General features: G+C 40.1%; 1 protein-coding gene across 1 annotated transcript; it reads right to left on the bottom strand.

Annotated features, from left to right (window-relative positions):
* Positions 1 to 1841: 1841 nt before the first annotated feature.
* On the bottom strand, positions 1842 to 27024 carry LOC136004304 (SUMO-activating enzyme subunit 2-like). Its single transcript, XM_065660681.1, has 17 exons — positions 26759 to 27024; positions 15165 to 15248; positions 14828 to 14898; positions 13665 to 13729; positions 13104 to 13204; positions 12817 to 12938; positions 11940 to 12007; positions 10031 to 10146; positions 8308 to 8407; positions 7611 to 7771; positions 6623 to 6716; positions 6421 to 6533; positions 5796 to 5951; positions 5127 to 5223; positions 4384 to 4489; positions 3474 to 3610; positions 1842 to 2639 (listed from the first exon to the last, which is right to left on the bottom strand). Exons 1-17 carry the CDS (start codon positions 26906 to 26908, stop codon positions 2464 to 2466), a joined length of 1917 nt encoding a protein of 638 aa, XP_065516753.1. The 5' UTR covers positions 26909 to 27024; the 3' UTR covers positions 1842 to 2463.
* Positions 27025 to 27254: the final 230 nt, after the last annotated feature.

The following is a 27254-nucleotide window of genomic DNA, read 5'->3' as shown; positions in this document are numbered from 1 at the left end:
TTTGTCTTCTTTTTTTTTTCCTGTTAATTACTAGAAAGCTTAATAAATGTTTTGACTTATAATTTGCTCTCAAGGGCATGAGAAAGTTAAGTTGGAAAATTCTACATTAATACAATGTTAGTGCCAATTAAGGACACTAATACTCAGTTCTGAAAAGCAGTTTACATTTAGCACAGCAGCTTGCATTTTCAGTGGTTTATTCAGCATTGCTAAACTTAACAAGAACCAATTAGAACAGCTGACACTATGTGAACAGCCTGTCATATGTCAGCCTTAATTTTGGAAGATGTAACCAGACATGTTAAATTCTAGCGCAACCAACTGCTCATAGCAAGAGCTATAAAAGCTTCCCATTGTAGCACTGAAACTCCTTTCTGTAATGCCTCTAAATTTACATCTTTACCTCTTAGTCTTCACTCATGCTAGCCAAGAAGCAACTAACTCAAAAGGATTTAATTTCACAGTGAAGTATTGTGCCTCCAAATAAGCCATTGCATGACTTACCTAGAAGAAGAGATAAAACATTAACTGCATTGTTTTGCACTGGATTGACAATTTAACACCAATGATGATCTGGCCTTTGTATCAGACAGAACCAGGTGCAGGAACCAAAACCTATGAAGATGCTGGTTTGGGTTTAGTGGGGTTTTTTTTTTTGTGGGTTTTTCTTTTATATTCTGCTGCTATACAGTTAACTTGTTCAAAATTCAGTTTGCAAATTGTCATAGAATAAATCCTGTCTGCTCCATTCCTCTGCACTGTAAGGCCACTTGTGCATACTTACATATGAATAGAAGCAGTTTTGGTTCACTAACACAAAATTGGAAAGCAATTTCAGTGACAAGTGATGGCTGATTAACACATTCTAAGGAACTGTCGTGGTTTAAACTGATCCACACAGCTCATCCGCTCACCCCCCCCTTCTTTCCCTCCCTCTACTCCTGGAGGGACGGAGAGGAGAATCAAAAAGAATGCAACTCCCACAGGTTGAGATAAGAACAGTTTAGTAACTAAAGTATAACACAAACCACTACTGCTACCACCAATAATAATAATAAAAGAAATAACAAGGGAAGAGAATACAACACCTCAACACCAGCTGACCAATAACTTGCCCCACTCCCCCCAGCCGAGCACCGACCAATACCTCCTCCAACCCTGCAGTCCTCCCGGGTAACTCCCCATTACATCCTGGGCATGATGTGCTGTGGTATGGAATTCTTCTTTGGTCAGTTTGGGTCAGTTGTCCTGTCTCTGTTTCCTCCCTGCCTCCCCTCCTCCCTGGCAGAGCATGAGGCTCAGAAAGTCCTTGGCCAGACCAAACATTTGAGAAGCAACTAAAAACATCAGCATTATCAGCACTGTTCCCAGGCCAAAAAATCAAAACACAGCACTGCACTAGCTACTAAGGAGAAAAATGACTGCTACTGCTGAACTCAGGACAGGATCAACACTGATGGTTTTGAGAGCTACCAAACTAGTTAGATGAATGCAGTTGGTTTTAAGATACCGATTCTAAACATTACACTTTTGTCCTGTGAACAAAGTGTAACATACAAAAGACTGATGCTTTCTTGTTTCTGAAGGCATGAGGTGGTAAAAGCATGCACATGGTGGTACAAATGCTCCGACTGAGGAGGCCGATAACTGATTGCCCAAGAAAAGAACCAGTCACAAAAGTTTTATTAAAAAAAAAAAAAAATCCCCTTTCACCTCAAACAAGTGAAGCTTAAGTTCTGTACTACTAGGATATGTTTAGAAAAGTGAAAATAAGAGTAATTTTTAAGGCTACACATTGTAAAATCCCATAAGTCAGCATAAACTTGGACTGTGCAAACAAATATAGCAAATATTTCAGATGTCATTTATTTGGTCCATCAGATGTACAGTATAGTAGTAGTATCTGGGTCTACAAAACATCAAATATAAATATAACCTGAAACTGTAACAATACACAAAAGTTTGTTTCTTACATTGATATACCAGGCAGTACGAGCTGAAAAACTTGAGTAAATTAACAGTTTTACAGTAATGTACAGTGCCAGCTGAAGAACACCGTTAAAACATGGCACTAATTTCCTTTATTGAATTTTCTTCTTGACTTGTTCAGGGTGTGGAAAAATTTTTAGGACTAGGCTAAAACTGTTTTTCTTCAAGAAGAAAAAAAAAAAGTAGTTACATGAAAAGTAGATTCTATGAAATACTAATCTGTAAGTATTTATGAACTATGTTTCTACTACATTTAATATATGGAATTCACATGGAAAAACTTCTGAGTCTATTGAGATAAGAACTTTATCATCAAGAGAAACAGACACAAGTTATTTAAGCCAGTGGTTTGGTATTTACTTGGAACAAAGGCCTTAAAATTAGTCTAGTTCTGGATATTTTTCACATCCCAACATAATATGCTATTACTGTATTGCATCATCTGAATCATTTTGTCAAGGGGCATTTGCATGTTCAGTCTAACTGTATAACTTCATCTTGCTCTTCTGTCTGCTCAGTACACACTCTCTTCGTACTGACACACTCTTTATCTTCTAGTTTTCTCTTGCGGGTTTTGTTTTCTATATCATCCTCAACATTGCTTGAAGTACCTTCATCTTCAGAATCAACTATCAGTAGATCATCTAGAGCTGCAAAATATATTTTTAATTCAAATGGATACTGTAGAATTTCATACATAAAAATGTCTCTAATACAACGAATCCAGATTGGAGCATTCTTTATCCATATTCTTTGTCACTTAACTGCAAGAATATTTTGAAAAGTGTAAAGCAGAACTAAGATATTTAACTTGCATCTGTCAACAAGTATTCAGATTCATACGCTACCCCTATAAAACAGTATGTTTCCAGAACATTAGCTTTCAGTTCTTAAGCATCCCATATTGATTTAAGTTAAACTACTTTGAATATGTTCATATCTTCTACAATAGGAAGGTGATGGTACTTCTTCCTGAATAGGAAATACTATTTTCTTACCATGCTTTGCTTGACAGGTGAAAAAGAATTATTTTGGAAGCAGATAATAAAGATTTCATTTTGTTAATTTAAAAAGATGTGATCAAAGACATCCACAAAGTAATTTTTAATCTGCAGGGAGAAAGTAATAAATTTGATTGATTCTTTTTTGTCAAGCAATAGCATGACCATCAGACATAAAGGGTCTAACAATTTAAAACACTGTACTAATTGATGCGTTTAAGATGACACCCCACCAAACCCTTGCAAGTTAAATATAATTTCAAGGTGTATTTACTGTAAGTCTTTGTAATAATCTGAAGTGTGCATTCTTTAACAATTAAAAATGTTCATTTTTCTATTTAACATTATATTTATGCACAAAGACAATTTAAATGCCTTTTATTTCATGTTGGCAAAGTTAAGTCATAAAACTGAAGACAACTATTCTAATTGGACTGCACTACCGAAACTCTCTTTAATTTCATATTTATTATTGTTATTTACCTGTTGATGTTGAGGGCTGCGCTCCATCATCACTACCATTGGTAATGTTCCTGGATGTTGGTTCTGAAGGTTTAGGGCCAACTTTTTCAGGGTTATCACCAACGACTTCAAATTCTACCTCTTTTTCTAGGTCTTCACTGCAGAAGAATACATATGCTTTTAAACAACCATGTAAAAATAAAAATAATAAAAAAACCCTGTCTTTTTAACAAAGAAAATATGCCATTCCAGTGTTAGAGCACCCTGCAACTGTGACAAAATGAGAAAAACATTTAAAAAAGAGGAAAATCTGTTCAGTCCTCCTTTAGAATTTATGCTTTGGTTATTCATGAACACTGTTCCACTCAGTGCCATGACTTAAAAGCATTACCTGAGCTTACTTTTCTTCCTCAATGTCCCATTCCTATTCTCAAAGTGGAGTATGTCAAATTACTGTATAAAAATGTATATTACTTATCCAGGGTTAAATACATACATCAATTATTCCAAAGTAACTTCTATTTGCATTGCTGTATCTGAACACAAGTAGTCAAACAGAGAAATTACTACCCCAGCAGGCTGGGTGGTTTTTTGCCTTAAAAAAAATAAAAATAAAATGTTAACAGCAGTTTCTCAATTGTTGGCTGCCCCAAAAGTAAATGTTTTCTGCACTGTATTTTTATGTTGTGCAATGATAACTTACTTGAATAAACATTTTCCAGTTACTCTTGGGAAAAAGCCCTAAACAACCTAAACACACTAAACTCCATAAATTAAAAAAAAAAAAATAACAATTCCTCTTCTACCTCTTTATTTACTGTCCACAACTTAATCTTTGAGCTTTATTCATTAATTTAAAATTTTGAGTTGGAAATTCCCTGTGGAACTGCTCTACATCTATACACAAAAATAAATATTTCAGAATCCTTACCTATGAAGCACATTGATTAACAGTGTATAGTCCTGGAGGAAATCATCTGCTTGTAGTCGAGTGCCATTTCGAATTCCAAAGTCTGATAACTTCCTGTGGTTATTCGCTACAAAAAAAAAGTGAAAGCCTGCAGTATATACAGCTATTTATGTAAAAATCCATTACACCTGAATAAGTAGGATGAAATGAGTACTTTAGAACTTTTATGTAGAAACCTAAGATAAACATTTATTAGCTATATTTAAAGTAAAAGCTAGCCATCAGGAGTTAAAACTACATTTAAGCCTATCAGGAGTTAAAACTACATGTTTGACTTATTTACCCCTCATGCATCATGTTCAAGCACTTCACTATTATTACATTTAGAAACATTTTGGAGATATTTGTATTACAATAGTGCTTACAAGCATCATAAAAAGACCACAGTCTAAGAACAAGAAAAAAAGGGGGCTTGCAAAGAGAGGAAAATGACTAGTGCACTTTCATAGTTGAATACTTACTCTTGAAAGGAATCTTGACACTCCAGGTGAAAAGAACTTTAAATAGGAAAAACTGAGCTGGACATGCAAGCTTGTAGACAATACCACTAAGCTATTCTCAAGCCACTTAAATACTTGCAAATCCAGTTATCTTCAAATACTAGTCTACAGGATGAACATGAACATTTGCTATACTTCCATTCTGTGCATCCTGGTTTCTTCCTAGTTTCTATCTACTCATCTAAAAAGCTTCAGTATGCATACCTTCTGTTTCTCCTTCTTCTGAAGAGATAAGGATAGTTCCTTTTCCATCATCTATTTGTACATCTGGTGCTACCATAGCAAATTTTTCTTTCACTATCTGAAAAGATGTAGATGATTATTTAATTAATCAGACTTAAAAACACTTATAAAAAAGAACCTTGAATTATGTTGATTTTCTTATCCTGGCTCATTTTCAGACATCTGCTGAAAGCCTATAAAGCCTATACTTTTTAATTTTTTTTTTTTTTTTTCCATGAACAAAAGAATTATATTTTTCACTATCTGAAATCTACAGGTTTAGATATGCTGAAAAAAAATTTGAATACTTCATAAAATGGCAGAAATACAAATCAACTGTGACCATACAGCTGTAATGTGGCTACTGAACAACCGAAATACAAATTTAGGTTTTTTGCTGTTAGATATGAACAGGTTTTAAAACCATCAAAAGGTCACAAAATACAAACATTCTTTCACAAGATATAAAAGCACATATGTGTAGAAAGCATACTGGCTAATCTAGGTCTTCTTATTGCTCAGAGAAATGCAAAATGTAAAGGAAATATAAACAGTTGGTGTTCAGTCAAAATACATTGAACAAAACCTTAACTTTAATAATTTACAGTATTATAACAATAATGAAGGCCATAGCCAATGCTTAAGATTTACCTTATCCTGGAGCGTTAACACAGTAACTTTGTGTACATTAAGTTTCACGGTCACTTCTGGCTTACTTGCACATACATAACAGTTAGGATTTGGTGGATCCAAAGCACAAGGAACCAATAGTTTCTTTCTGGGATTTGGCTGCTTGTTCAGAAAAATCTTGAGGACAAACAAGAACAAAACAAGTTATTCTGTAAGTAACAGCACTCATAAAACCTGTTTTCCTACAGATTTATTTTTAGTCTTGCAGGTTTTCCTGTTCCCTAATCCTCCTTGACATGCCTGCTTGACAGGAGAAAGTGCATATTACAGCCAGTCCACAATAACACCTGTGCTGACTGACCAGCTGCTGCCAAATTAATAAGAAACAACCATGTTTCAAGTGATGTCAGTCTGGTTCTCTCCTATCCAGCAACTAATTTTCATTAAATCAGAGGAATTTAACGTTGTTTAAGACTTCAACTTGTCTTTTCATTGTGACTGAAAGTTCCCAGCACATTCAGGATCTACCAAAAATCTACTAAAGCAACAAGTGAGAGACAGTAAAACTACACAATAGCTAAAGCAAGTTAAAATGACTTCTAAACAAATAATAACTAACAAGTAAAAGTATCTCATTCCCACTTACCGTTCTACACTGATCTATTTTTCCTGATAAAATCTTCAAACCCTGCAGCACTATCAGACCAGCTATTACCGCATTAGTAGTAGCTATAGCTGGGATAATATTTCCTGCCATTGCTGCAAAATAAGCAAGATTTTTAAGAGTAAATTAAAATGAGAAGTTTAAATTATTATTTAAATAAAACAATGTTGTATTTTATCCTTACACTTGATATCAAATCTGCTCTTCATATTCATACTGAAAACATGCATCCTGAGGTTCGCAGCAGAAGTGACAAAATCCAGTGCAGAAGGATCATCCTTGACAATAAGTTAATACACAAAGTATTTAAAAATCAGATTAGTCACTGGAAAAAGTTTGCAACACACACCTAAAACCTTAAAGATTAAAAAAAAAAAAAAGCCCAAACCAAAACCAAAAAGCCTCTGCAATATTCCATTTCAAAGTCAATATACTTCCTCTTTCAGATGGCATGTTTAGTCAGAGCAGTAATACTTTAAATACACATTTAGATATTGTACTTAGTAGTGTATTAGTGTCAATAAAATGCCTTGCAGGTTCAAAAAAAAAAAAAACCCAAATCCTAAATCTTAAAGTGTTTTATTCTCAATTTAAAAAAAAATCGGTGTTTCAGAAAGAAGTATTTTTACTAACTGTTGTAATATTATTTTATTATTTTGTCCCTCCTATATTTATAGACTTTTTTTAAAATTTATTCTAAAAGGACAATGACTGCAGTAGGATTACACTGTGGTGCCGAGAGAAAATTCTTCTTTTTCTGCAGTGAAACTAGTAATATATCACATACCTATCATCAGAGCTAATTTACAAGGTACAACTCAGTAGAACTCTAGCTACAAACCACTGCTTATGAGCATGTTTTACAGAAAGCTAAAAAGGAAAAAATTAAGTTGCATTGTTAAAATATTTACAAAAAATCAGAATACAACAAGTACTTCTGCTTTTATGCTTTTTGAAGTTGGTGAATTATTTTACATCACAATAGTTAACCTTTACACTCAATGAGTTACAAAATATAGCATTAAAGTATGTACTGGTTTACACATGCAAGGTACTTTCAGTGAGGTGTCAGACATTCTTAGTAGTACTATTTCGGAATGAAACCAAATGAGTCCAATATTTATACTACATATGTAGAGTATAACTGGTTCTTATGTATTCGGTAGACTAACTTTATCCCATATAAGCTCTGCTCCATCACCCTTCTCAGCCAGGTGAAGCCTCAGGGTTTCAACACTCTTTGAAAATAAGTGTGCATAGCTCTTGACATCGAGAACCTGCTGATCCTTCAAGACTGCAGAGGACTCATTTTGTTTGTCAGATGTGTTTTTCTCTTTGGGAAAAGAAAAAATAATTAAGATTAGGAAGACCTAAAAAACTCACAAAAGATCTCTCAAAGAGATGTGAATTTTCCAATTCAGCAAAAGTCTTTTCTAAATTGAAGAATATCTTTAAACTATAGTAGCCCCAACATTTTACAGCAAATCACAAATCTGAATTTAAAACTGCAACTACATTTACATCTATCACCTACACGTGCACAAATTACAGCAAATGTACTTTTACAGCAAAACTCAGCTTTCAGAGATAAAATGTATCAGTGCTCCTAGAATAAGCTGATATGTAATTTTGTGAAATGTGAATTTTCTACAGCAAATACCGAGTATCTAAAATAACAATTGCAAAACATTTTTAGAAAATGATGGTTTCTAGATAGAGAAAAATTTAAAATCTTCCGGAATCACAAAGAGTTAAGATGTTCATTATCAGCACTCAACTGTGGCAGTAAGAAAATGCATGTATCGCAGAGCTGCCTTAACAAACAGCAGGTATGGCTTACAAATAAACAGTGGGAGGAGGGACAATTACCTTGATTTTGTACCTCAATCCAGTCCAGTGGTACTGGAGGCTTTCTTTTCTGCCACAGCTTATCCATTGTCAGCAAATACCTAATGTCATCTTTGAAAAGCTAGGAAACATTAAAACAAACAACAACAAAAACCAAACAAAGCACATTAAAATGAAAGGTAAAAAAATAAGTATAGTTTATTTTTAAAATTGCTGTGAAATGGAAAAATTAGTATTAGATTTATGAGGTCTTGCTCTTCTCCTTGAAAATATTTTTAACCACACAGAATCATAGAATGGTTAGGGTTGGAAAGGACCTTAAGATCACCTAGTTCCAAAGCCCCTGCCATAGGCAGGGACATCTCACACTTAGACCATGTCACCCAAGGCTCTGTCCAACCTGGCTTTGAACACTGCCAGAGATGAAGCATTTACTACTTTGGGCAACCTGTTCCAGTGCCTCACCACCCTCACAGTAAAGAACTTTTTCCTTATATCTAACCCAAACTTCCCCTGTTTTAGTTCAAACCCATTACCCCTTGCCCTATTGCTACAGTCCCTGATGAAGAGTCCCTCTCCAGCATCCTTGTAGGTCTCCCTCAGATATTGGAAGGCTGCTATGAGGTCTCCATGCAGCCTTCTCTTTGCCAGGCTGAACAGACCCAACTTTCTCAGCCTGTCTTCATACGGAAGATGCTCCAGCTCCCTTTACCATCCTCGTGGCCCTCCTCTGGACTTGTTCCAACAGCTCCATGTCCTTCTTATGTTGAAGACACCAGAACTGCACACAGTACTCCAAGTGGGGTCTCACGAGAGCAGAGTAGAGGGGCAGGATCACCTCTTTCCACCTGCTGGTCATGCTCCTTTTGATGCAGCCCAGGATATGGCTGGCTGGCTGGACTGTGAGCGCACACTGCCAGCTCATGTTCAGTTTCTCATCTACCAACACCCCCAAGTCCTTCTCCACCGGGCTGATCTGAATCACTTCACCCAATCTGTAGCTGTGCCTGGGATTGACCTGACCCAAGTATAGGACCTTGCACTTGGGCTTGGTTGAACTTTACATTGTTGGCATTGGCCCACCTCTCAAGAATGTTAAGATCCCTCTGGATGACAGATTTGAAAAGCTTCTTATTCCCCATTTTCTAAAACTTACTATATAAAGTACACTCAGCTCTGCTTAATCTGAGGAGGAGTAAAGTAAAAATCAAGAAACAATAATCCAAACATGTAGTGGATTCTTGTGCCTACTAAAGCCATCACTGTAGCTCTTCACAGCTCCCCGAGATAATTCTTACCTACATGCCAATATGTTTCCAAAGTAATTACTCCTAGCAACATTACATTCTATACAAATTTCCTCTATTTACCCACTTTCAGCAACTACTTAGTTTGTATTTTCTCATGCCAGAGTCTGATTATACACGGATAACTGGCAGCTTTTTAGGTCCTCAGATTGGTTGATTATGCTCAGTGAAATTCCTATAGAATTCAAGTTTACCTTTTCATATTAAAAGGAATGCGAATGATTTTTTTTCTGTACAGTACAGATAAGCTGTTGAAGCTATCTGTACAGATGTAGATGGAATGCTGTAAAACAAACAAGTGTTGTAGAAGACCAAGACTACAGCAATATTAGTGGAAGCTGTAACATAACTGCATAATAGATAGCTAGCATTAAGTGTCCAACTACAGCACCTCATACACTTCAAATAAAGACATTTATTGCAGATAAAGAAGATACCTTAGTAAAAAGTTTAACTGGATCATATCCAGTTGATTTAGCCCACTCCTTAGTTGAAACACGTTTAATCTCACCATCTTCATTGGATGCTCGTGCTCTGGCTTCTGCTGGCTCCCCTATTAATAAAGTGTTAACCAATATTTTAAGAAAATAAAAATAAAAAAGCAGCAAAGTCCCATCCAAACATTTCCCCTGGAGTCAATAACAAAAATTATGCAGGGACCATAAAATGGCTTTACTGTGCCCAACAATGCTGAATTAGACACAGTGTGACTCCCCCTCTTTGCTTCTGCAACTGCAACTCACTAACTGATGTCACCTCTTTCTTTTATTGGCAGAAACAGCAAACAATTCTTCCCTAATATTCTCCACATAATGTTGTGATTTCATAAATGTCCAATCACTCCCTTTTAGTATTCTCCTGTCTTAGTCTGGTTAGAACTTCAACACAAAAAAACCCAACAAAACGAAACAAACAAAAAAAAAAAAACCCAAAACAAGACCAAAAAAAATTTACCTCTGGTTATTTCTATAGATAAAACATTCCATGCATACAGATTCTATTCGTTTTGTGTTTCTTTCCCAGTCACATCCAGCAATTGCTATCACAATTCCTAATAAGCAGCAGATTGACGTTTTCATAAAACTATTAACATCTTGACTGAATGAGAAAAATCAGAGACCATCCTTTATATGTAAATTTATGAACATTTCCCCCCCTCACCAACGCATGATTTGCATTGCTTCATGTTTATCTGCACCAAATCTACCTAATGTTACATTGCTAAGTCATTCTACATTGTGCAGCTTTCTACTACTTTTTGCAATTGGTCCTCATCTTATTATCCTGAATGACTTTGCCTAATCTTGTATGCTGAACAGCACTGGTCCCATCCCCAAGCTGAGACACTCCTCTAATCACCACTTATCCCTATCATTTAAGTAGTTTATCCACTTCAGGATCTCCATCCCTTTTTTCTCCCCATGACTGCTGAGCTCCTTCAGGTTCCTCACAAAAAGTTTGAGATTCAGAAGTGTAAACCAAATATGCTTGTCCACAGGTTTCCCAACTCCTTTAAAGGACCTGTAGAGCCCTGCAAGGCATGAATTCCCTTTGCAAAGGTTGCACTGACTCTCCCCTGATACACCATGTATGTCCACTGATGCTAAACAGCATTATCACTATGAACAGTTTGCTCATTAAGATAAGAGGCTACAGCTCAGGCCCTCCTATAATTGCCCTGGTATCTTTGTTTAAATAAGTGGCATTGTGTCTGCTACCTTCCAAGTATTCCAGCAGCCAGTTTTGAGTGATTTTATACACCACTGTTTTTAAGGCTCAGCTATTTCATTCTGCACATTCTGTAGGAACAACCTGTTGGGTGATCACTATCTGATGCTCAGAGAATCTGAAGAGTTGGAGGATCCTCTAAGCTCCCTCTCCCAAGTCCATTCATCTATCAAAGGATCCAAAAGAAGAAACAACGATACTTATTCACCTGCACAGTAACTACAGTTACTGTCCTTACAGAAAAATACTGAATAGCTACAAAAAATAAAAAAAAAATAAAAAAAAAAAAAACTCAATATTTCCTATGCAGATTAACACTGAAGTGTTTCAGGCTAAAAGAGTTCAAATACAATCCTGGTATTTCCTTACAACCCCTTGGCTAAGAGTGGAAAATGTAGAGTGACTACAAATATCCCTCAGTTCTCAGTTCAAATACGGTGTACATGAAGATCTGTTAGGCAAACTACTGTCAACACACCCCGAACTCTTACTGCCCAAGGGCACAGCAGCTGGAATCCTCTTAAAAGAAAACTTAGCTGAACTCTCTAACCTTAAGAGATGTACAGAAACAAGAACAGTTTAGTAACAGGGTAAGCTACCAGCTTATTTCACACTCACAAGCAGCTTCAGGATCAGCTCTGTCAGGAGAGACTTCTTGATCAGCATCTTCTTCTCCAAACAACTGGCTATATAATAATTAAGAACAACAACACCACACTAGAATTTCATCATATCTTGTTAAAGACTGAAATATTTGCTAATGGATATATATACACTTTAGAATTCTTGCTATCAGAGCACCATTTCATACATTGCTTTTTAAATTGTTTGGATTAATCACACACAGTCTTAACACTGACAACATAAAATGTCCAATACAAAAATAAATTTAGCAAACCAGTTCTGTATAACTCAATAGTTCACCTAGCATTGTATTTATACTGCAGTACTGAATACATTGGTTATAACCCTCCAAGATACCAGCAAACTTTACATCTGTTAACACATGCATTAAACTGAAAAATGTGTTAACTTCACACACAGGGGAAGAATAAAGTAAACTTAACCTAAACTACAGTGCCAAACTGCCAGATTTTCTGCAATATTAAAGCAAGGCCTAAGTACTAACCAACCTTCCATCTTTAGATTAAAAAAAAAAAAAACCCAAAAAACAAAACAAACAAAAAAACCCACCAAACAACAACAACAAAATCAAACCACACCACACACACAAACACACACACACAAAAACAAACCCAACCCCCCCCAAAAAAACTAAAACCAAAAAAACCCAAACCAAACCACCAAACAAAAACCCACAAACCTGCACCCCAAAAGCCAGGTCAAAGAACTGGAGATTTTCCCTATAATCCATATTCATTTGAAAAAGTAACCAAACCAAAAAGTAGATATCCACTTAATTTCTCTGCCTGTAGGTTTAGCAACCAGAAGAGTAAACCACAGTACCCGTTTTCTTTTTAAATAAATTACTTACTTGAACAAATACTTAGCCCACACAATGCAATGGATAGGTTCCGATGGTGTATTTCGGATTGTGCAGCCTGGAAAAGTCTTCTGAGTTGGTTTGGGATGACATTCATAGCATTCTGTCACTCCCTGGTGAAAAGTGAAATATTTACTTGTCACACTGTGAAAGCTACTGATAGCATATGCTATTACCAGCTGAACTGTAACTGTATCTCAAAACACCTAATGCCCTGTTGTCTAAAACAGCCAACAATTTAAACTTAAAGTGACAAGAGTAATAATACACAAACTAACCTTTTTGATAACTGTTACTTGTCCAAGGTAGCCTGCAGTTCCACTCTCTATAAGAGGAACATCAGCAGCTAGACACATCCTGTTCACATGGTTACGGGCAACTGCAAATCCAAGAGTTTTGAAGGAAAACTCGAATAATTAGAAAAAAGTTTTACTTCTCCAAATTCAAACTAGCCTCCTATGCAAACATGTATCCTTAATCTGCCTTATTTCATTATAGAGCACTACACCTTTTTCACAATTTTCCAATTAACACAAAATATATCAACACTTATATATAGCAAACTCAAATGAATAAAGTTACATATGTACACACAATAACCATCAGTTTACATAAAGCAGCAGCACAGCAGTTAATATTTACTTTCTAAACACCTGTAAAAGCACTAACTACCCTTTAAGTTTCTAGTAAAGCACACAAGCATTAGGAGAATTTAAGAGAATACTTGTTATTTAACTGACATTGCAGAAGTACCAAGAGTAGAACACATTAAAGGTCTGTTTGTATGAACAAGCAACAGTATTTTTATCTCCAATATAAAATCATGGTGAAAACTTCACCTCTGTTATCCAGAGCATTCATAACCAACGTAAACTGGCGGAAGAACTCCACATTATAGTCAGGGCTACAGAAGAAAAAAAAACAAAAACAAAAACAAAACACAACACAAAAGCCCAATACTCAAAATGGTATATCAAAGTTATTATTATGCCATAACAGAAACAATACACATGCAAAGTGTAGACTGATGTTCCTGTGATAAATTACACATTATGAATTTACTGCTAGCCTTTAACTGCCCCATTTGCCTTCTGCCCATTTTAAAGCTGGATGAAAGCTGCTGGAATGAAGCTATTGCAATTAGTACTAATTTGACCAATGAAACAGCTAAGAAGTGATTATACTGTTCTGACCTAATGAATAAATTGTCTGAGCTGTGATAATAGACCTTAAAAACCACCAGCTGAGGCTAAAACATGCACACTGTAATTACCATAGCTCCTCAGACTGTTGATAATTCATTATACTGTGGTAGCTCAATTGGTTTTGATTGTGCCTCCATACTCTTAGGAGCCAATCTCAGTGCTTTAATATCTTTACACTGCATTTTTCTGATTTAAAGAAGGTGACAAGAGAGTACAGAGGAAACAGGATTAACCGCTTTACAGTTTCAGAAGCATGCAATGATTCGGTGTTTCAGTGGCTAATAGCAAATTCAGAGTTCAAACCTTAACATGACAGAATATCAGTTTTTAAGAAACCAAAGAAATGTAAAACATGGGAAACAGCTAATGAAAATCTACATAATCCTGTACTTATTGGTTATGGATCATAAAGACTAAATTTTAACAGTTTTGTGCACGTATAAATGACAGTTACCTAAAAAGGACTTTTTTTCATTACAGACCCAACATTCACATTTATTTTAATCTAATTATTGCTCAAAACATCAGGGCAGCCTTACAGTATAGAAACTTATATAGTAAGTACTGCTAATTAAAAAAAAACCACACAAACAAATGACTACAACTTAATACCAGAGCTTAAGAAAACTCATTCAAAATCCACACTCCCACTCAGGTTTGTGGTAGTCTCACATTTACAGCTTTTTCTTCTTACTGTGGTAGCTGTGTAAAGTGTCTTAAAGCACGCCATCATAGCACTTAAATAACACAGTACTGGCAAACCAAAACATGCAATTAGAGCATAAAACCAAACATACTTCATGATGCTATCATGGTAAGCTATAATATTAGCCTCTGGATAAAACTGTAACACGCTTTCCTTGGCAACCTAGAAAAAAAAAAAAAAACAAAAATAACAAAAAACAACCACAACTTATTATTTCTTCCTTCCTTCTAAAGATAGACTTAATACCAGTTGAGTATCAAGTTGACTACCTTAAGAGATTTAAAAACTTTTGTAATGAAATGCTGTGGATAGTCATGATCAACTAACCAACATTTCCCTCTTCACAGTAGAAACAAGACTGTGACATATTTCTAACACTCAGTATTATTTTGTGGACAGTAAGACATGACCTTTGACTTTTAACTCACCTGTGATTTTGATCTTCCAACATGTTTCTTTTGAAACAAAAACTGCCTGTTGAGATTGCTGACATCGATAGTATCCAAATCAATCTATAAACACAAAAGAGACAGACATTTCACTTTTACAGAAACAAAAGGAAGAAAACCATTAACAGAGTTTGAAGCAAATGTGACTGACCAAAATGCATAAACTTTAAAGACACTTTTTCAGACCTGCATACAGCACTTACATCTGCACTATAACAACTATGGAGGCACAGCTGATCACCTAATCATCTTCAGGAATCCAGACATTTTAAATAATTACTAACAATGGAGCCATATCTAAAAAATTAAAGATTACACAACAAACTTTCTGAATAAAGAGTCCCTACTAAAACCACAAGTGAATTTTGAGATACATATGCACAGTAGTTAGGACAATTGGTTACTGACCTTTTACTACATACCACAGGATAAAGATTTTAGTGAGAATTTATCAGGAGCACAGTGTACAGACTCAGAAGGGACACTGCAGAAACTGGTCTAGGTAAGTCCAGTCAGACTCTACATGTGACTAACCACCCTGAACACTGGCTCTGTTCCACAGTTCCCCAAGGTTGAAAAAAGGCTACTCAGCAAACTAATTAGTACTTCTACTTTACATTTGAACATAGCTTTGAGCAACTGAATCAGTACACTGAGAACTGCACTGTCTTCTAATTCACACACTGCAGAGCAAAAGGTTTTGCTGGTTGTCACCAGGACTAACTGCTTAAGTGTATATTAAAAAATTATGAAGTTTACTCACAGAAAAAAAATAATCCAAACATGCAATTAAGATGTCTAAAAACCTATACCACAGAACACCTGTGATGAGCAACCTCAAAGGATGCCATAACTGCAATCCCCATAACAGCCACGACTTCATTAATACATGCACATGAGCATCAGAATTTCAAATGTGTTTATATCCTACCACAATAATTGAGATTTAATTAGAACTTATAGAAGATTTATTCCTACCTTTGATGCCACTACTTTTCCTTTAAACAATTTCTATGATCAACCACTCTTTTAGAAGTCCACTCCTGTCCCTAACATTTTTAGCTAGAAATAGAGACAATTTTTCTGAACCCAAGATATTTCTCCCTAAATCCCAAAGACAATTGTCCTGGGTGCAGCTGTACCACTTATTTTTCTCCTTCCTAGTAGCTGGTGCAGTGCTGTGTTTTAACTTTAGTCTGAAAACAATACTGATAACACACTGATGGTTTAGCTGTTGCTAAGTAATGCCTACTCTGATCAAGGACTTCCTCAGTTTCGTGTTCTGCCAGAGAGAAGGGGCACAAGAAGCCAGGAGGAAGCAGAGACAGGACACCTGAACCAAACTAGCCAAAGGGGTATTCCAGACCACAGCACATCATGCCCAATATATAAACTGCCCCAGAAGGGCAGATCGTGGACCGAGTCAGGCTGGGTAAAGGTCAGCAGGTGGTAAGCAATTGTATTGTGCATCATTGGTGTTTATTAGTGGGCTTAAACCATGACAGTTCTTTGTGGCGCCCAACGTGGGGCACAAAGGGCTGAGATAATGACATATTTGACTGGAGTGTATCTAATTGTATTTGTGATAAGCGTGTATTGTTTTGGATTAATACTCACTGGTCACGCTGCTGATTTATTGGCTCTCAAAGTTGTTGCTCTTGATATTGGAGTTTCAGCATGTCATACCTTACTTACAGCCTGTATTTGCTGTGTTAACGTTTATGGGCTGGGGGCTTCGGGCTAAGATTCTTGTTTCACTGTACTTCATGGTAATAACTTGTAATACAATACTCATTGATCATGAAACTGATCTGGCTTGTGTTCCCAGTGTGGTCACCACCTCTATACTTTGGGAGGTATGTAACAGAAGTGTTTAGCAAATACACATCTTTTTTCCCTTCCTTGGGTGATGAACCTGTGAAGGAGACATTCCCTTACCTTCCCAAGCCACCCCCCAGACTATTTACAGCATCATTTGAGAGTTCTGAAGGTTTTAAATGGCCTTTGGGTATCCTTGAGACCTGCCTGCTGATAGTGATGGGGATCACCATGTTGGCACACATACAGAGTATGCTTTACCCATGACCATTTCATCTGACCTCAAAAGATAAGCAGGGTCAGGTTTGGGTATTGTCTAGAGTTAGACGATGACATAGGAGAAACAAGAAATTTTCCACGAGGCTGGCACCTCCAGTGCTTTTGAACTTCACCACTGAAAAAGTACAAAAAGGTGACTTCTCGACCCCAGACCTCAAGCAAGCTATGGAATATGTGAAAAGATTTTACCCATCAACCAGGGGAGCACATCATCACCTGGTTGCTCCAACGTTGGGACAATGGGGCTGAAAGTCATGAACTAAAAGGTAGGGAAGCCAAGCAGCTGGGATCACATGCTAGGGAATGAGAAACTGACAAAGCAATTGCAAGAGAGAAACAGTCCTTCAGCCTGTGGAGGCTACTTTTGGCAGCAGCTTTTGACAGCTGTGAAAGAAAGGTTTCCGTACAAGGATGATGTTATGAGTCGTGTGGCCAAGCGGACCACACTACAGAAAGGCATCCAGTCTCTGAGAGAATCAGCCATCGTAGAGATGATCTATCACAAGCCGGATGCCAGGGATGCACTAGTAGGTCAAGATCAAGTCGAATGTACACAACCCATGTGGCAGAAATTTACATGAAATGCACCATCATCATATGCACATTCACTAGCAACAGTTACCTGGAATTACATAGTACCACCAACAGTGGATGAAATGATTCATAGATTCAGAGTTCAAAGACAATCTCACACCTTCCATCATTTCAGCTGGGGAAAAACTGTCACAGGAATTCAAAGAATTGAGAGGTGATCTATCCAATCTATCCAGCTCCCCACATGCACCAACTCACGTCTCAGCTATTAACAAAAGGCATCCTACTGCTCGAGAGAGAAGATATCAGAGGTATACACCACGGGCCAACCTATTCTTTTACTTGTAAAATCACAGAGAAGACATTATGAAGGGGGATGGAAAACCTACTTCAGCTCTGGAGGAATAGGTGTGTGAATTGAAAAGGAGAATAAAGGTCAAGGACAACCATCCCATAAAAGCTGCAGCTTCAACTGCTGGTGAGCAAGTTCCCGGATAGAGTGGAAGAGCTGATTTTACTCCAGCTCCTGTGATAAAAAAGAATAATCCCTTTCTACAAGACTTAAGTGTCCAATGTTGTGATGACTATTAGAGAGGCCCTGCCTCCAGAAACATGGAGGTGGGGGACAAACAGGTTTACTGGACTGTGTGGATCAGATGGCCTGGCACATAAGTCCCACAGAAGTATAAGGCTCCAGTTGATAGCAGTGCACAGTGTACCCTGATGCCATCAAGCTGTCAAGGGGCAGAACCCATTTCTGTTTCTGGACTGACAGGAGGATCCCAAGAGTAGACTGCACAGGAGGCTGAAATCAGCCTGACTGGGAGGAACTGGCAAAAGCACCCCATTGTGACTGGTCCAGAGGCTCCATGCATCCTTAGCATAGACTACCTCAGGAGAGGGTACTTCAAAAAACCAAAAGGGTACCGATGAGCTTTTCGTATTGCTGCTTTGGAGACAGAGGAAATTGAGCAGCTGTCCACATTGCCTGGTCTATCAGAGGATGCTTCTGTTGTTATTTGACCTTCAGCAACCCCACAACAAGTGCAAATTGCAACCACAACAGTGCACCGGCGGAAATATCGCACCAAAAGAAACTCCCTGATTCCCATCCATAAGCTGATTTGTACACTGGAAAGCCAAAGAGCAATCAGTAGGACCCGCCCACCCTTTGTACTTCATCCATCATCCTCCATACCAAACAGGCTTTAACCTTTTAGCTTGCTTAACTGCAGCACATGTTTCACAGTCATGAATAACCTGGGCAATAGTGTCCATAAGTCCACCCCTAGATCACAAGCCCATCTGTATGTTGCATTGCTGCCCTGATGGCCTGAAGTGTCATGGACCCACCGGGCCAAAAATAATTCACCCTTATGTTACCAATCTAAGCCCATCTAATCCAATTCAGTCTTAGCAGCGTGATCCACCTGTTGGTTGTTCTGGTGTTCCTCAGTGGCCCGATTCTTGGGTATATGAGCATCTATATAGCGTACCTTCACCACCAGGTTCTGCACCCAGGCAGCGGTATCTTGCCACAGTACAGCAGCCCAGATGAATTTACCTCTGCGTTGCCATTTTCTCTGTTTCTATTGCTGCAACCACCCATGAGTCAGTATAGAAAGAAAGTACTGGCCACTTTTCTGGTTCAGCAATGTCCGAAGGCAGCTGGATGGCTTTTAACTCAGCAAACTGAATCGATTCACCCTCTCCTTCAGCAGTTTCTGCAACTTGTCGTCGGGGACTCCGTACGGCTGCCATCCATCTCCGATGCTTTCCCACAATACGCCGGGATCCATCAGTAAACAAGGCATACTGTTTTTCACTTTCTGACAGTTTGTTATATGGTGGGGCCTCTTCAGCACGCTTCACTCCTCCTCTGGTGACATTCCAAAATCTTTGCCCTCTGGCCAGTCCATGATGACTTCTAGAATTCCTGGACGACTGGGATTTCCTATTCGAGCTCACTGTGTATTTAGTGAAGCCCACTTACTCCATGTACCATCGGTTGCACAATGTGTAGAGGAGACCCTGCCTTTGAACATCCAGCCCAGCACAGGCAGTCAGGGTGCCAGCAGGAGCTGTACTTCAGTGCCAATCACTTCCAAAGCAGCTCGAAGGCCTTCATAGGCTGCCAGCATCTCTTTCTCAGTTGGGGTATAGCTGGCCTCAGATCCACTGTATCCCTAACTCAAAAAGCAGAGGGGTCGACCTCGAGTCTCCCCTGGAGCTTTCTGACGGAGGCTCCAGGTAGGATCATTCTCCCCGGCCGTGGTGTAGAGTACATTTTTTATACCTGGCCTGGTCTGGATTGGTCAAAGGGCTACTGCATGAATTATCTTACGTTTGATTTGCTCAAAGGCTTGTTGTTGCTCAGGGCCCCATTTAAAATCATTCTTCTTCCAGGTCACATGATAGAGAGGGCTGACAATCAAACTGTAATTTGGTATGAGCATTCTCCAGAACCCCACAGCACCCAAGAAAGCTTGTGTTGCTTTCTCATTTGTTGGCGGAGACATTGCTGTTAACTTGTTGATCACATCTTGTGGGGATCTGGCAACGTCCATCTTGCCATTTTCTTCCCCAAAACTGAATCTCTTGTGCAGGTCCCTTGACCTTACTCCGTTTCATGGCAAAACCAGCCTTCAGAAGGATTTGGATTATTTCCCTCCTGTTCTCGAAAACTTCTTCAGCTGTATCACCCCACACAATAATGGCATCAATGTATTGCAGGTTTTCTGGAGCTTGTCCCTGTTCCAGTGCAGTCTGGATCAGTCCATGGCAGATGGTAGGACTATGTTTCCACCCCTGAGGAAGTCAGTTCCAAGTGCACTGGATGCCCCTCCAAGTAAAAGCAAACTGTGGCCTGCACTCAGCTGCCAAAGGAATTAAGAAGAATGCATTCGCAATCCCAATTGTGGCATACCACTTGGCTGCCTCTGACTCCAGCTCATACTGAAGTTCTAGCATGTCCAGTACAGCAGCACTCAAGGGTGGTGTGACTTCATTCAGGCCACAGGAGTCTACTGAGTCTACTGTTAGTCTTCACTCTCTATTAGACTTTCACACTGGCCATATGGGGCTGTTAAAGGGTGAGCGGGTCCTACTGATCACTCTTTGGCTCTCCAGTGTACGGATCAGATTATGGATGGGAATCAGGGAGTTGGTGCGATATTTCCACCGGTGCACTGTTGTGGTCACGACTGGCACTTTTCCAAAGCACTGGAGGGGCCCAGTGGACTAAATACTTGCCCATACTGTCCCATACACCCTGCCACTCATGACTGTCCATCCTTGGGGAAAATCTCTTGGTCCTCCTATATCGACATTTAATCTTAGACATGACCCAAACTCGACTCTGCTTAACTTTCGAGATCAGAAAAAATGGTCATGGGTAAACACGCTCTTTATGTGTGCTAACATGTCGATCCCCATCGGTGCTCAGATAGTCTTTTTGTCAATTCTCCAGGACACAGGGGAGGACCAAGAAAAAGCTAGGAGGATTGGCCAGGTTAATAAATGGTTAAAAGGGTGGTGCCATAGTCAGGGGTTTGGGTGTCTTGAACATAGGACTGAAGTTAGTAGGCCAGGTCTACTGGGGGCTGGTGGAGCTGCTCTGGTAAAGAAGGGGAAGAACAGTTTTGGTAGGAGGCTTGCCAGACTGGTCAAGGAGGCTTTAAACTAGATGTGTTGGGGGAGGGGGGCATCATTCCATCCCAATACACCCAGTCAGTTGCCAGAACCTATAATAAATGCTCGGAACAATGTACATATATTCCAGCTACTCCAGCCAACGAGCCGGCTTCAATTGGAGCTCGTCTCAGATGCCTCTATACAAACGCCCGTAGCACAGGGAACAAACAAGAGGAATTAGAGATGTGTGCACATCTACGGGGGTATGATATAATAGGCATCACAGAAACATGGTGGGATGGCTCCTATGACTGGAGTGTTGGAATGGAAGGTTACAGGCTCTTTAGAAAAGACAGGCCTGGCAGGCGGGGAGGGGGACTTGCCCTTTATGTTAGGGATAGGCTGGAGAGTATGGAACTCTGTCTGGGGGCAGGTGAGCAGTTTACAGAGAGTTTGTGGGTCAGGGTTAAAGGGAAAACAGCTGTGAGAGACATTACTGTGGGGATCTGTTACAGGCTACCTGATCAAGGAGAACCTGTGGATGAAGCACTCTACAGACAGATAGGAAAAGCCTCACACTCGCAGGCCCTTGTTCTCATGGGGGATTTCAACCACCCTGACATCTGTTGGAACGATGGCACTGCACGGCACAAGCAATCCAGGAGGTTCCTCAACTGTGTGGAAGACAACTTCCTTCTGCAAGTAATAGAGGAGCCGACAAGGAGAGGTGCCATGCTTGACCTTGTGCTCACCAACAGGGAAGGGCTTGTTGAGAATGTGGTACTACAGGGAAGCCTTGGATGCAGGGATCACGAGATGGTCAAATTTGAGATCCCCAGGACAGTGAGAAGAGCATGTAGCAAGCTCACTGCCCTGGACTTCAAAAGAGCAGACTTGGGCCTCTTCAGGAGCCTGCTTAGTAAGGTTCCATGGGATATAGCCCTGGAGGGCAGGGGGGCCCAAGACTGTTGGTTGATATTCAAGGATCACCTGCTACAAGCTCAGGAGTGCTGCATCCCAACTAGAAGGAAGTGCAGCAGGAGGGCCAGGAGACCTCCTTGGATGGATAAGGAGCTGCTGAGGAAAAGTCAAAGGAAAAAAGAGGCTTATAAAAAGTGGAAGCAAGGACAGGCGGCCTGGGTAGAGTACAGGGATGTTGTCCGGGAACGTAGGGACCAGGTTAGGAAGGCTAAGGCCCAGTTAGAATTAAACCTAGCCAGGGATGTTAAGGATAACAGGAAGGGATTCTACAGGTAGGTAGCAAACAAAAAACAGACTAGGGACAACATAGGCCCCCTGAGGAAGCTTTCGGGAGAACTGGCTACACAGGATTTGGAGAAGGCTGAGGTTCTGAATGACTTCTTTGCCTCGGTCCCTGCTTAGGGTCTCTACCTTCTAGTTTGTGACCATCATCCCCATTGTCCCAGCATTGGAACACACAGGTAATGATGTGCTCTCCTGGTTGATGGGTAAAATCTTTTCGCATATTCCATGGCTCAGTTGAGGTCCGGGGTTGAGAAGTCACCTCTTCTTCCTCTGACTTACATAATAGTAGCTCCTGTTCAGATGCTGTCCCATGCATTAAGCGCATTGTTTCGTCATCTTGCTTCTTCATCTTTCTTGCCTCTTTTTTGCTTTTCCCCTTGCATACAGGGGCAACCGATATTGGCACAAATTGGTCCTCTGGTTTAGCTGCAGTGATTATCACTGTGGCTGGAGTGGCTGCAATATCTGTTGTCATGGCTTGGGTAGCTGCTATACTTGTTGCCAGGGTTGGTTTAGTTGCTGTGCTTGGAATTGGATTAGATGCATTGTCTGTTTTAGTCAGAGTTTGAGTAGCTGCTGTATTTGTCACTGGGGCTGGTGTAGCTGCTGTGCTTGGATCTGGAGTAGCTGCACTGTCAGTTGCGGTCAGAGTTCGACTAGCTGCATTGTCTGTTGCTTTGCCATTAGATCCAGAGACTTCTTTTTGCCTTTGAAAGTGCTGGATAGTGTTTAACAGGACTCTGTAAGCATAGGCCAAGACCCAGCACATCACCATGATTAGTCCCTCTCTGGTATGACCAGGATGACAACACACCTCGTTTAAGTGTTATACTAATTTTTCAGTTTCATTATCAATTAATCTATTGAATTACAAGTCATTACCATAAACTACAATGAAACAACAACCTTAGCCCAAGACCCCTAACCAATAAACACTAACACAGCAAATACTGACTGTAAGTAAGGTACAACATGCTGAAAGTCTGAGATCAAGAGCAACAACTTTGAGAGCCAATGTATCAGCATTGTGAAAAGCTACTATTAATCCAAAACAATAAATGCTTATCACAAAAACAATTAGACACACTCTGGTCAGATCTGTCGTTATCTCAGTCCTTCGAGCCCCACAAAGAACTGTCATGGTTTAAGCCCAGCCGGCAACCCAGAACCACGCAGCTGTTGGCTCACTCCCCCTCCCTCCCTGCTCCCAGAGGGATGGGGAGGAGAATCGAAAGAATGTAACTCCCATGGGTTGGGATAAGAACAGTCCAGTAACTAGAGGTATAAAACAAAGCCACTACTGCTACCAGCAATAGTAATAATGATAATGGAAATAACAAGGGAAGAGAATAAAACAGCTCACCACCTGCTGATGGATACCTGAGCAGCTATCTACCCCTTCCGGGTAACTGCCCCCAGTTTAGATACTGGGTATGACGTGCTGTGGTATGGAATACCTCTTTGACTAGTTTGGGTCAAGTGTCCTGACTCTGCTTCCTCCTGGCTTCCCCCCCTTCCTGGCAGAGCAGAAGACTCAAAGTCCTTGGTCAGAGTAAACACCACTGAGCAACAGCTAAAAACATCGCTGTTCTCAGCATTGTTCCCAGGCTGAAAGTCAAAAACACAGCACTGCACCAGCTACTAAGAAGGACAAAAATGACTGCTACTGCTGAACCCAGGATGCTAAATAACACTAAATAAAAGCACTTGTGGATATAGAGCTAACAGAAGATATACAATGCTTTAGACAAGCATTATAAAGCAGACTTTTTTTTACCCATAGGATCCTAGTAACTACTCACAGTCTTGCATCTTTTAATGAAAATGGTATTTGTGTGAACACACATTTCTTTTTCATTTCACTTTCCTTTCTCATAAGACACACTAAAGCTTACTTAGTCCAAAGCCAGAAAGCCCAAGAACCTCAAGTGAAAATTGTCAAGGGCATCGTTAAAACTTCCATTACCCAGAAATCTCCCAGGATTTTAACTCGAGATGATAACAAATGACATAAGCCACAACTGAAAGCAGTACTACAGAGACCAAAAGAAGCAAAGGAAGTTTTTCCTCCAAAGAGAATACTTGAAACCTGTCCTGAACCCAGGACAAGACCTCAAGAGAAGCTTCAATCTAGCTCAGAATGATCAGAATATAACAGTTCTCTTATCAAAATAGCTTTTACATTGTTCTAATTTTTGTACTTTAGAAGGAAAGGCCTCAGAGCTTCCTAAGAAGATATAGAGATATATACATTTTCGCTTTCAGACTTGGATTTTGAAAATTTAATTTTGTTCTTCATAAGGACAAAGACACTGCCTTTCCACAAACTATACTTAATGAAATCACTTATTTGCAAGTTGTCTGGCATTCAAAAACACTAGGTTTTTAAAATAGTATTAACATTGTTTCTAAAACTAATTGACAACTTGTAAAAAACTAAAGCATTTTCAGGTGACCAAGTTTGTTAGTATTTAATAACCATGAAAGCCCTCAATACTACAAGTTGTTGATGAAAGCAGTTTATTGTCCCTATAGCCAATCCCCTCTCTGCATAACAATTCTCTTTCTGCTCTCACCTTGTCTTATGCCCACCCACTCTGTACATTATCAAAACATTAGTCTTGGATAAAACATTGCCAATAATATTTTTAAATTAATAAGGCCCTGATCCAACATGTACTTGAGTCCAACTTACCTTGAAAGATAATTAAAAAAAATAAAGTAAAAAAATAAAATAAAATCAAACTATAGGAAGTGAAACAATAAGCAAACTGCAATGAAATTTATACCTAATGACTAACTGGAAAATCAGGAGATATTAAATTGACTACAGGAGTACAGAAATGACATATTAAGGTAGGAAAAAGTGGGGGGGGGGGGGGGAAACAGTGCAGAAAATGCAGGCTTCCACTCTTTTGCATATGTTTACTTCACCAATACAGAATTAAAATTGGATAGGCTCTTGGCAGCAGGCTGAAATCAAAGGGACAACCTGGAATTACACTTAAGCATATCCTACAAGTTTTAAAATAGTATTTCAGTAGAAAGGCCTTAGTTGTCTGAATAACAAGGCAAATCAGTAGCTGTACTCTTCTACAAGCTGATATAGTTTTAGATAAAAGTTGTTTCAACACACTTTGCTCAACAACTCTAACTATAAAAAACTTCTCACAAACTTGTCATGCAAAACTCTCAGATGTGTGTGCCTGGTCAGGAGTCACAAGGGAAAACAGACCTGTGCTCCAACTGGATTTGTACTGTCGTAAGTTCTTTAAACCATATACTTTTCATAACTACAAGAAATTCTTAATAAAGGTCTGGAAATTGGGTAATGAGAGTTTTGCTAACACCATTTCCCTCCGACCTGTTTTCACTAACACCCTTACAATTCTGCCCTTTCTATACACGCTCAGAGAATAGTATCAGGAAACAAAACTGAAAGCACAGCCCGCAGAAGCTGTCGTGACCGGAATCCTAAGACTGACAGTTTTACAGTTCGGTACCTGAAAACACAGTTCACCTCCCACGAATTTTGATTTTTGCTGCAATCAACCACTGGTCTATTACCCACAGTATTAGCAAATGCGGTATTACACAAAACTTTAAAGAGCACTCGTGGGGCAGCTAACATGGCACGCCTTTGTTTCCCGTGAGATTTAATCTACGGGCACCCAGAGAGGCGCAGCCGCTCCCCCACCGAGAGACAGCGGGACCCGCCGCTGGCCTGGGGGTGCGGCCCGGCCGCCGGGAGAAAGCGCTCGCTCCGTTAAGAGAGCCCGAGCACATCTCGGGGGCGGCCCGCTCTGAGACGAGGGCGCGGATAGCGCCCACAGATAGCAGCTCCTTTGTGACGGGGCCCATTCCCGCCGCACCCGGCCGCTTTGGCGGGCCGGGAGCGGCTTGTAAACACGCAAACAATGCGGCTGGCGGAAGCGGCCGCGCCACCACAGCGCCCCTGCCCCCGTCCCGCTCACTACAGCCCCGGCGCGCACCAGCCCCTCACCCGCCCCAGCCCCCGACACCGCCGCAGCCCCGGCCCGCACCACGTCGATGTTACTGAAGCCGGTGAGCACCAGGTCCTTGAGAAGCTCGCAGCCGATGCCGCCGGCTCCCACCACCAGGAGCCGCGCCTGGACCACAGCCTCTGCCAGCTCGCTGCGTAAAGGGCCCGACACCGGGCCCAGCACCGACATGACGACGGTCAGGCAACAGAACAACGCACACAACACTCCTCAGCCAGGCCGCAATCCAAGCGCCGACCCTGGGCAAAACCAGGAAACAACAACCTACGCTACCCTCTATAAATCTCAAACCTCTCCCACGCACCGCCCCGGAAGACGGCGGGGCGGGGCGGGGCGGGGCGGGGCGGGGCGGGGCGGGGCGGGGCTCGGCTCGGCTCGGCTCGGCTCGGTTCGGGGCTCGAGTCCCACTCCCGTTGCTACTGTCTGGGCCGGCCTTGGCTGGGGGTTGCCTGTGGTCCAAGGAAGCTGGCCTTCCTTTGTCTGCTGCAGCCAAGGCTTGAACCACGAACTGCGCACC

This window comes from Lathamus discolor, chromosome W (assembly GCF_037157495.1).
Source record: "Lathamus discolor isolate bLatDis1 chromosome W, bLatDis1.hap1, whole genome shotgun sequence".
In the NCBI taxonomy this organism is placed as follows: Eukaryota; Metazoa; Chordata; class Aves; order Psittaciformes; family Psittacidae; genus Lathamus; species Lathamus discolor.
This window is presented reverse-complemented; position numbering and strand designations above follow the sequence as displayed.

Coding starts and splice junctions, on each gene's coding strand:
- LOC136004304 (XM_065660681.1), bottom strand. CDS start 26,908: ATGTCGGTGCTGGGCCCGGTGTCGGGCCCTTTACGCAGCGAGCTGGCA. Junction 13,205..13,664: donor GAATGCTCTGGATAACAGAG/GTGAAGTTTTCA, acceptor TTGGATTTGCAG/TTGCCCGTAACCATGTGAAC. Junction 4,490..5,126: donor AGAAGAAGGAGAAACAGAAG/GTATGCATACTG, acceptor TTTTTTTTGTAG/CGAATAACCACAGGAAGTTA.